Source organism: Erythrolamprus reginae, chromosome 2, assembly GCF_031021105.1.
Source record: "Erythrolamprus reginae isolate rEryReg1 chromosome 2, rEryReg1.hap1, whole genome shotgun sequence".
Classification (NCBI taxonomy): Eukaryota; Metazoa; Chordata; class Lepidosauria; order Squamata; family Dipsadidae; genus Erythrolamprus; species Erythrolamprus reginae.
In genome coordinates, this window is record NC_091951.1 from 79,497,677 (window position 1) to 79,509,188 (window position 11,512).

General features: G+C 40.2%; 1 protein-coding gene across 4 annotated transcripts in view; it reads right to left on the bottom strand.

Annotated features, from left to right (window-relative positions):
* FLNB (filamin B) overlaps nucleotides 1-11,512 on the bottom strand; it is a 110,996-nt gene that overhangs the window by 21,066 nt on the left and 78,418 nt on the right. Inside the window, exons 26-33 of one of the 4 annotated variants that reach the window (XM_070738430.1) lie at nucleotides 11,025-11,105; nucleotides 10,100-10,223; nucleotides 9,164-9,320; nucleotides 6,534-6,723; nucleotides 4,859-5,106; nucleotides 3,134-3,211; nucleotides 2,518-2,617; nucleotides 1,209-1,349 (exon numbers count right to left, since the gene is read on the bottom strand). In XM_070738430.1, coding sequence (XP_070594531.1) covers nucleotides 1,209-1,349; nucleotides 2,518-2,617; nucleotides 3,134-3,211; nucleotides 4,859-5,106; nucleotides 6,534-6,723; nucleotides 9,164-9,320; nucleotides 10,100-10,223; nucleotides 11,025-11,105 — 1,119 coding nt within the window. The remainder of the gene's footprint in view (nucleotides 1-1,208; nucleotides 1,350-2,517; nucleotides 2,618-3,133; nucleotides 3,212-4,858; nucleotides 5,107-6,533; nucleotides 6,724-9,163; nucleotides 9,321-10,099; nucleotides 10,224-11,024; nucleotides 11,106-11,512) is intronic. The other 3 variants (XM_070738432.1, XM_070738431.1, XM_070738433.1) reach the window with 3 other exon arrangements.

The window sequence follows — 11,512 nt, forward strand, 5'->3', positions numbered from 1 at the left end:
TCTCTCTCTCTCTCTCTCTCTCTCTCTCTCTCTCACACACACACACACACACACACACACAGCCCAATGCACCTCACAGGGTTGTTGTGGAGAAAACAGAAAGAGGAAGGGATATTAGGTGTTTACAGCCTTGAGTTATTTATAAAAATAATAAAGTTGTGATCAACATAAACAAAAATAAAGTATAACATCACTTGTTTGCCTTAACTGGTCAATGATAGACATACATATATTTCTATGACCCTCTTGTCCAGTTCATTTCTATCAACAAACAAACTACAGATCCTGATTTTATTACTTACAGGGTCACATCTGTTACTGTATACAAGAAAAAGCCAAACCATTAAAATTGTCAAAGGCTGTTTTTGTGGTTGGGCTTTAATGGTGCTTCTATTCCTAGCTTTACTCACAGGCTTTAAGGCCAACATAACTAAGCATTCTAAATTAATCAACTGCATCTTAACTGGATGTGCCCAGAATATCCCTTTTAATTTTGTCCCTGCCTACATTTCGGACATTTACTTGCAATGCACAAGCCAACATACAATTACTATCTGTCCATATCCCATGAAAGTATCAGGATGACAAACATAAAATGCTCTTCTCACCATACATCAGAAAGTGGAAAATAACTAAAATTATAGAAACTGTCAAATATACCTAAAGCAACTGAAGCACTACAATTCAGAACATATTATATGAAGATACAATGTTATATATCCCAACCTCCTTTTTACAATAGTAAGGGAGCAGAGCAGAGCCAAGGATTTTCATACAACATGTATTTTTAAATAATGCATGCAAGCCAGCAATGTTACAAGCAGTCAAATCTATGGTGATTCATAATAATTTAGTTGAAAATCAAATCCGGCTATTTATAGTGTGCAAAAGAGAGTAAACTATAATTTAGGGAAAGAAGGCCTAATATTTTACACAAGCTTTTCATGCAGATTTTAATCTTTATCCCCCCCAAATGATACATTTCAATTGACCATAGGGGAATAGCAACAAATTTTACTTCACAAAGCCAAACCTTTTTTTAAATCTGGCACATACTCAGTAAGAATTCTTGATTCTTTAACCAAATGTTTCTCATTTTATGATGCATCATGCAAATCAAGACTGCAGCCATTTACAACTGCATAATTACAGCTCCCATTCACCCAGAATTCTTTTGCAACGCAATATGAATTTTAATTGGTAGTTACCTGGAATATGGTTACCCATGTATTTGATATGCATTTCATGTAACCCAACCTCAACAGGAGCATATCTAACTGTAACTGTGCCATCCTTATTATCCACAATTTCTGGTGTTGCAGTCTTTCCTGAAGGCATGTAGACTTCCCCTAAAAACAGTAAGATGACATTTTTACAAAAAACAAAGCCATCCAAATATGTTCATACTCAATCTGCACAATATCAGGGGGCTATTTTGTAAATCATCTAAGGAAGAATACAATTGGACTATTCCTGGCTCTTATTTCTATCTTGATGCTATCAGGCTGAAGATCATTTTCATATCATTAGTAGAATAAAACTAGTAATAACTTAAAATCATCCTCTTCAAATGTTTAAGGGTAAAAAATACACTGCTCAAAAAAATAAAGGGGACACTTAAACAACACAATATAACTCCAAGTAAATCAAACTTCTGTGAAATCAAACTGTCCACTTAGGAAGCAACATTGATTGACAATCAATTTCACATGCTGTTGTGCACATTCAACTTTGTACAGAACAAAGTATTCAATGAGAATATTTCATTCATTCAGATCTAGGATGTGTTCTTTGAGTGTTCCCTTTATTTTTTTCGAGCAGTTTGTTTGTTTGTTTGTTTGTTTGATTGATTGATTTTTTTAATGCCACCCTTCTCCTTAGGCTCAGGGCGGCTTACAACATATTAGCAATAGCACTTTTTAACAGAGCCAGCATATTGCCTCCCCAATCCGGATCCTCATTTTACCCACCACAGAAGGATGGAAGGCTGAGTCAACCTTGAGCCGGCGATTAGATTTGAACCGCTGACCTGCAGATCTAGCAGTCAGCTTTAGTGGCTGCATTCTACCCACTGCACCACCTTGGCTCATATTATTATAGCATCTATTGTAGTTGTCTTAAGTGTCGTACCACATGATTCTTGACAAATGTATATTTTATTTTATGTACGCTGAGAGCATATGCACCAAGACAAATTCCTTGTGTGTCCAATCACACCTGGCCAATAAAAATTCTATTCTATTCTATTCTATTTGCCTCAATATTTGAAAATTATACCTTGAATTTGTATAATTTGCCAAAATCTGACAGCTTAGTGCAAAACCAAGGACAGCTATTTTAATAAGATTCACTATCCTTCACCACCTTTTGGATAATATAGTAAGCAAATCAGACTGAAAATTTTATGAAATTAATTCTATACTTCAGATACATGAAGACTCTCTCACAGACCAAAGGATTTTGAATGATGATAGCAAGCTCGGTGATCTAAGATTTTGAATGCAGTAAACTATTTACCAGTAATTTCTCCTTTTCTTACTGCAAAAGGAATGACCACATCAAAGGGCTTAAAGCCTACACCATTCACACCATCAGTTGCACATGCTTCCTCTGTGACCTAAAAAAGAAGAAAATGTAACTTTATCTGTAGAGTTAAGATATTGGGCTAACTTTTTAGACTGCTGCTTCCAGAATGAAGACACCACTGAATTGCAAAGATGTTTAGAACATATAAATGGCACAATGAAGTTGCAAAGACATTGCACAAACAAGGAGAGCTCCATCTGAAAGAACAACAATTTGTCACTGCCTAGAAGAAAGTTAATTTGTTTAAGAAGATACCAGAATATAAAGGCCATCTGCTTTCACAGGGGCTAGAAGGAAACGGATGTGCAATTTTATAAGGACAGAGTACCTTAGGAGCCTTGAAATGATTGGGATGTTAAAAGTTGCTCAAAAAGTCATTAGCACAGCAATGAATAAGAAATCCCTGAATCACATCTGGCTTCCTCCAAAGTAGCACACTTGGACCACCGCTAAGATATGACACAAAAGCAAGCTTAAGCAAACCCAAGAGAAAGGCAGGCTGTCATTTCTTGAATGGAACATGGAAAAAAATTGTAAAATTGTGTACCCAGGGACGGAATCCAGGGGGAGAGGCTGCATTTAGTTGCTCCTGAGACATTACTGCAACTTCATCTGCATCTGTGGCCTGGTTAGTGGCAAAAAGTACAGTTTACAAAAATGAACCCCTATTTCTTTGCACAGAGCATAAAACTATCAAATACATAGAATGGGAAAGAAGCATATTATGGAACAGGAATATTATTGCCTAGTCCAAAACTTTCACACAAGTTCTCAGCAAGTCAATCAAATTTCTTTGTGCTTTCTCCAATTTTGTCCACTTTCCCAATAGCAGTTGATATTCTCTTTTAGCAAACCTATTAACTTAGGGAGCAGCTAGGTATTGGAATACTAAAATACTAAAGGGAATAAGAGGTAGAAACAGCCACTTCAAATGGCAATATTTTATCCTATGGTCACTAATTTTAAAAATCCAATTCAGGAAAATCACAGATAAGTAGGAACGAAGTGGAAGATCTCTTTCCATCTCTTTAAGATACGGAATGAAGACAGGTCAGAAAGGAATCCTTAAATAGCATTCATGGTAAGAAATTTGTTCAAAACTTCTTTGATGTGACTTTATAATTTGTTTCCCAAGATCGAGAGTTCAGAGCTCTATAAATAAAATCTATCCCTTTGCATTCAATCATACTCAAGTATTAAGAATGAGTGGTAGTCCCAAACCAGATTAACTACATGCTGAGTCCTAAACGTACATGAAGTTCTTATAAATAAGAGTTGGAAGGAGGAGGAGCCTATTCTATCCCGGACAAACGGCTGTCCAGTCTCCTCTTAAAAACTTCCTCCGGTGGAGCATCCACAACTTCTGGAGGCAACAGATTCCACTAACCAATTGGTCTTACGCCAAATTGGTTTAAAAAGAAAACCACAATATGGCTTTTCAGTTGATAAATAGATAATGAAAATTCAAACTGGTGGTAGCAGTGAGGGCCTTTAGAAGATGATTTCTGGGAAAAACTAAGTGCCTTTCTGCATCTTCTCTTCAAAATGCCCCTCTCCCTTAAGAATTTGTTGAATGGGATTTCAGAACTTTCTATAACAGGGTTAAAAATGCAAATGCTAATATACTGTAGTTCAAAAATTATATATAATATTTTGTGATTAATTTTTGAAGTACATTAAATGAACATTAAAAGATATCCTCTGAACTGTTGTTTGGAACTATTGTATAATCAACTTGACCTTGTCCTTAGTCACCATATTTTACATATACAGTACTGTCATCTGCACACAGCCAAACCTCACTGGATAATAAGCTGAATGGAACTATTACAAATAGTACACCTGTGATTGGCTGAAATGAGAAAGCGTGTACAATAAAGAAATAAAGGGCATTATATCTTGGCATTATATCTTTTTCAAATATAGTGACATTTGAAAAATTATGACAGGATAATTTATGGCCATGTTTCATGCAAATCTATGGTACACTTTCATTGCTGGATACTGTGTAGTTAATTTCATAAAGCAACTATTATAGAAATATATTATTTAGAGTTAAACCAATAGATGTCATGAATTGCAGGTATAAAATATTCAAATATAGACAATATTTGCAGTTAAGGTTGGGGAACTTCTATACAACTATAAAACTTATTTGGACTATAGGCGAATAGCATAAATGTCAAACTGCTTGGTAATTGAAATTGCTCCTCAATCTGCATCTCTATTTATGTTCACTAAGAAAATATTATTAAACAGCTGGTTTTCCTACCATGACAGTGAAGGGACTATTAGGAATATCCACTCCACCAAAGCGGACATAAATCACATAGATTCCTGGTTTAGCAGCTGTATAATAGATGTCATATGTTCCATCTTCATTTTCAATGACCTCTGCTTCAGTTTCTATACCATCTGGCGTCAGGATCGTACATGTGATTTTACCCTTGCCTGCAGATTTAGCATCTACTACAAAACCCACTTCTTCAGCAGTCTTCACTGTTGCTGCAATTCCAGGGCCTGAAAGACAGTTGATATAAGGATTTACAGCATTTTTCACATATTATTATTATTATTATTATTATTATTATTATTATTATTATTATTGTTAATTAATTAAATAAATTTGTATGCCGCCCCTCATAATGAATGAATGACCATGTAATTTTCACTTGGATGTGTGCATCATTAAAAACATATCCAATTCAACCAAAATTAATTACAGTGATACCTCGTCTTACAAACTTAATTCGTTCTTGGACGAGGTTCGTAAGGTGAAAAGTTCGTAAGACAAACTAATGTTTCCCAAAGGAATCAATGGAAAAGTGAATAATGCGTGAAAGCCCAAAACTCACCCTTTTTTCCCATTACTGCCGGCATTTGTATCCTTGTTCGGGGGCAGTGGGGGGGGGGTGGACGTGATATTCCTGGCGCTGCTGCTGCTTCTCAAAGGGAAACTGCCGCCGCCGCCACTATCCTCTTGTCCTGGCCAGGACGTGGCAGCCCCACCCTTTAGGAGGGTGGGGCTGGAGCTGCGGGAGAGGCAGGGCAGGCAAAGGGGCTGCAGGAGAGGCAGGGCAGGCATTCCCGAAGTGCTCAGAGAAAGCGCTCTCGTAGCCGGTTTGCGTTTTTGGCTGGGAGAGGGCAGGAGGGCTGGCCTTACACCCCCCCCCCAGCGCTTCACCTCCCACCGGGCAAGAGGGTTCAGGAGGCAGGTTCTCCCGGCCAAGGGTGATGGGCAGGACGAAGGGGCGGGGAGGACCTGGAGGTTCAAGCCTCCTTCGGCGGTGGCGGCGGTCTGGCTTTGCGTTTTTGACTAGGGGGGCAGGAGGGGCGGCCTGACACCCCCCCCCCCAGTGCTTCGCCTTCCACCGGGAAGGAGGAGGAGGAAGAGAGGCATCTCGACCAGCCGCTGGAAACCCAAGGGAAAATCCCAGGCGCTTCGGCTGGCAGTCGGGGGGGTGGGGAATCCCGGCAGGGGCGGGAAACGAGTGGGAAATCCCAGAGGTGGCAGTCACAAGGCAGGGGAATCCCTGCGGCGGTAAGAGAGCACACGTGCAGTAAGAGAGCCCACGGACCCGGGCTTGGGTTCCTAAGATGGAAATGGTTCTTAAGACGAGGCATAGAAATCTTAAACCCCGGGTTCGTATCTCGAAAAGTTCCTATGACAAGGGGTCCGTAAGACAAGGTATCACTGTAACTGGGACAATTTTCTCATGGTCTATAGAATTTATCATCTTCCATAAGAACTTCAAAGGAAAAAGTACCTTTTGCAGTAAAAATCTTATACTAATTTCCCTTCTCCTTGAACTCCTTGAACTTGGCTGAATTGCTGGTAGTCAGCAGAAGTAGCCTGCAGTACTGCACTCTAACCACTACTCCACCACGGTTCATTACACTACCATTTTACACTTTATTCTAATTGTAAAATCAAAATAAGGACTTACCTGTTGCTAGACATTTGCTTGCATCTCCTGCTGGAGAAACACGAATTCGATATGGAGAAAGAGGTATATCATCCTCACCATATTTAATGCCAATAGAATAACGACCAGTCTTATCAGGGATATATGTTACTACATATATGCCATCTTGGTTGTCATGAATATCTGCCCTCTTTGGTTTGCCTTCCTGATCCTGAATGCCAGAAATGAAGAAACCATTAAGATAACTAAGCCTCATCACAAACAAGAGGCAAATATAAAGTATATGAACAGGAGGAAGAATTCAGACTGGCTTGCTTAGGTTGACTACATTTTAATGTACTTGTTTTGTTTAAAATGATTGCTTCAGAACAAAAGGAACTGTATTGGTAGCATGCCACAGAAATATATGATGTTAGTGCCTGTTAACATTGCATCTCATAACTGGAAAACCCTTCAGGATAATATTCTTTAGCTGGTACTACTGATTACCACACTTCATAAATCTATATTTCACCAGAAGCCACAACAGGAAGTAAATTAATTCAGTTATTCTATATGCAATCACAACTTCACAACTTCTTTAAAATGTTGCCAAACATTATTCTTAAACAAGGTTATTGCCAAATACTAGTAGTCCTTGACTTTCAACTGCAACTGGGATCAGAATTAAGTGGGTCATGCCTGATTTTATAACTTTTTGTCATGACTTTTAAGCAAATTATAACATTTGTTAAGCGAATTATGTGGTTGTTAAGCCTCTGCCATTGATTTTGCTCATCAGAACCAAACTGAGGAGGTGGCAAATGGTGATCACATGACCCTGGGTTACTGCAACTATCATTAATACATGAGAGATGACAAGCACCCAAATTTTAATCATGTGACTATGGGAATGCTGGAACAGACGACCTATCACAGGTCACCTTTTTCTAAACTGTTGTAACCTCAAACAATCACTAAACGAATGGTTAAAAGTCAAAGACTACCTCTACTGAATTCTAGTATCCTTGGAAATTTTTTACATGGAGCATTGTGCAATTTTCACCATAATAGCTATACAGTGATCCCCCGATCATTGCGAGGGTTCCGTTCCAGGACCCCTAGCAATGATCGGGTTTTCGCGAAGTAGCGCTGCGGAAGTAAAAACACCATCTGCGCATGCGCAGATGGTGTTTTTACTTCCGCAGCAGCGAGGAGCCGAAGATTGGGGTTTCCCCACCGCCCATGCAAACTCCTCGCTGCCGCTCGCCCGCCCTTCGCCCGCCCACGCCGTTCGCTCGCGCCGCTTCCCAGCTGAGTCCTGAAGCCAATTCGCTTCAGGACTCAGCTGGGAAGCGGCGAGAATGAACGGCGTGGGCGGGCGAAGGGCGCGCGGGCAGGCAGGCGGCGGACAAGCTGTTCGCTCGCGCCGCTCGCTCGCGCCGCTTCCCAGCTGAGTCCTGAAGCCAATTCGCTTCAGGACTCAGCTGGGAAGCGGCGAGAATGAACGGCGTGGGCGGGCGAAGGGCGCGCGGGCAGGCAGGCGGCGGACAAGCCGTTCGCTCGCGCCGCTTCCTAGCTGAGTCCTGAAGCCAATTCGCTTCAGGACTCAGCTGGGAAGCGGCGAGAATGAACGGCGTGGGCGGGCGAAGGGCGCGCGGGCAGGCAGGCGGCGGAGAAGCCGTTCGCTCGTGCCGCTCGCTCGCGCCGCTTCCCAGCTGAGTCCTGAAGCCAATTCGCTTCAGGACTCAGCTGGGAAGTGGCGAGAATGAACGGCGTGGGCGGGCGAAGGGCGGGCGGGCGGCAGCGAGGAGTTTGCGTGGGCGGTGGGGAAACTCCTCGCTGATGCCCGCCGCTCGCCCTCCCGCCAGCAAGAGGGGGAAGACCTAGGGAAGCCGCCCAGCAGCTGATCTGCCCGGCGCCATCTACGCATGCGTGCCCATAGAAAAAAGGGCGCGCATGCGCAGATGGTGTTTTTACTTCCGGGTTGCAAAATCGCCATATAGCCGTTTCGCAATGATCGGGATCGCAATACCCGGGGGATCACTGTAGTACTCAGAAGTGCTTGAGATACCCTTCTAATTATATGCGTGCGTGTGTGTGTGTGTGTGTCACATTGTATACTTCTTAGTGAATCTTCTGCTTCTATTTTTCATTGTAAGACCTACAACTTTAATCATTCTAGGGCCTGCCAACATCTCTCTAAAGCCATTAAGGGTTTTTTTTTACCTAATAAAGTGTCCCTGAAAAAGAGCGTTATGGTGAGTTCCAAAACATGCATGAACTTTCTACAGAGCCTTGTCTATGTTCATTCATGGTGAAAGTTGTACACTGGCCTAATTTTAAGGAATTTGGAAAGGCCAGGAATAGTTCATATTAAAAAAATGTTATGATTTGTTATGATCAGATCAACTTCCATTAGGATCAACAGGCTTTCCAAGGACACAATGGTCACATTACATTTTTATAATCAGTAAGTGAAATTCTCTAACAGTGTAACAGAAGCAAAAATTCAAAAATTTCCTGGGAAGCTGATATACTTAAAATACCACAATTATAAGACAACAATATTCAAGTTTTCCGCCAAACACAGACAACTTACATACTTCAAGACTGGGGTAGATGGGGATGGAGCGGGAGGGAAGACAATAAAAGAGGTAATACTATCTTACTGTTATGTGTACTGAGAGAAGTCCTTGTCCTGCATCTTTAGTGTCCACAACAAATTCCGTAGGTATGCTTGCTGGAATCCCATGGGAGACAAGGCCAGGCCCATTAGCTGTCACTTTACTGGCATCGTATGTTGGAAGCACCTTTAATTTGAATGGGCTATTGAGAGAAAGAATTTGTTTATTCATTCATGAATGCATGCATGCAAATGAGAAGAACTCATTCAACTCAAGTTAAAGATGCTTACTTATTACACAAAATAAAAATACTGACTTCCTAACAACTCAACCTTTTAATGTTTCAGACTTCAGAAAACAGCAACTAAGATGATCAAAGGCCCAGAGACTAAAGCATATGAAGAATGGTTGCAGGATTTGGGTTTGGCTAGTCTAGAGAAAGGAACTAGAGGTGAACGATAGCAGTATTGTAATATTTGAGACTGCCACAAAGAAGAGGGAGGTCATATTATTCATGAGTCACGGTGGCACAGTGGTTATACTGCAGTACTGCAGGCTACTTCTGGTGACTGCTAGCTGCCTGCAATTTGGCGGTTCAAATCTCACCAGGCTCAAAGTTGACTCAGCTTTCCATCCTTCTGAAGGGAGAAAAAGGAAGACCCAAATTGTTGGGGGCAATATGCTGACTCTGTAAAATTGCTTAGAGAGAGTTGTAAACCACTGTAAAGCAATATAAAGTCTATTGCTATTGTTTATCGGTTCTCTGGCCCAAAGAAATATCTTCACTTTGCCACTGCTTTCTACTCTTTTATGACCATAAAGAAAACATGAACCTTTGCAACAGAAGCCATTTCTTCAAAACTCCTACCAAGCACCAAAGCTAAATAATGCATCAAAGATGCAAACTGCTCTGACTAAGGAGGCCAGCCAAATGCACTTTTAAAATCCCATTTGAATAATTTATTTTTCACCCAAATTTACCTTCTAGGAATTTCTTCATCTGCATATTTAACAGCAATGGCATAGGGGCCTTCTTGTGTTGGAGTGTATTCTACTGTGTGAGTTCCATCACCATTATCAGTTATAAGCACAGGTTCTGCTGACCCTACGAAGGAAAGAGGTCACATTTTGATACATCCAGCTGCCTTCCCACGGCTTCAGAGCTGATTGGTAAAGAAATGCTATCAATTCATTAAAAAGTGTGAAGCTTTTCATTCTCAGTGCAGACATCTATTCAGGACATGTTCAACTACATGAATTTCTTTCAATCATTGTGACACCAATTAGAGAAACGTGATTCAAAAGGTGATTCAAGAGATTCATAATTGAAATCTAAGAATCTTCTATCAATGGCAGAGTGAAATAATGTGTTTTTCCAAATACAGTACAGAGAACTAGCTAGGTCAGTAATGGGACATTTAAATCTAAGCTTCCCATCTGAAATAGAAAAATTAAATGTTGATCCCAATCAATAAAAATGCTACAAAACCAACACAATATTGTAGTTTTGACAGTAGGACTATTAAATTTTACATATACTCACAGTATACATTGAGAAGTTTAGAAAACAATTAATTTTCATAGACAGTACGTGTTCTATGACCTGCTAGCTAAATTTATGAAAAAGATTAAAGTCTAGCCCAGAAACCATGGATTTCCACAAAGCATGGATTTATGTAGAAAATCATTTTCATAGGATTAATTTCATAGGATTAATAGCAAATTTTGATTAGCTCATTTTCATAGATAAATCAGCATGGAAGATTTTGGTAAAAAGGCATTTCAATATTTTATAGAATAGCTGTAGGCTGTAGAGAAGTCTATTTCTTATAAACCTCTCTTCTGTTTATTACAGCTACAGAATTCAGATTTATTTAAAGTGTAAATAATTAGTGAGAGTTCAAACCTGTCTCAGGTATTTCACTTCTAAAGAACTCTGAAAGTGCTTTCAAAGGACTGCGCCATGACTGGGAATCCGTCTCATCAGCTAGAATTAAAAAACTATTTAACTCAAATCATCCCCTCCCCAAAGAATTAGAACTTTGTCAACTGTCATATGTATTTAGATGAAAACTATTTATAGCTTGGCATAAAACCATTCACTCTGATTGGCATCACTATAACTACTTTCTTCCATTCATCACCAAGTTACTTTCATTGTCAAAGAGATTTGTGCTTTTAAAAAAGAGGCTAAGTTAGTTCTGTTAAGGGTAAAGATTTTCTCAAACCAAGTTGAAGCCCATTGACATGATCCATGAAGTGTTCATGAAAGCATTAGTAAAGTGGTCTGACAATACTATCTTTTGGGAAGCATTTTTGACTTCTCAGTCTAATCTCCAGTTCCAGTATTTCCTGGTGGTCTTCCATCCATGTGCAAACCAGGACTGACTTTGC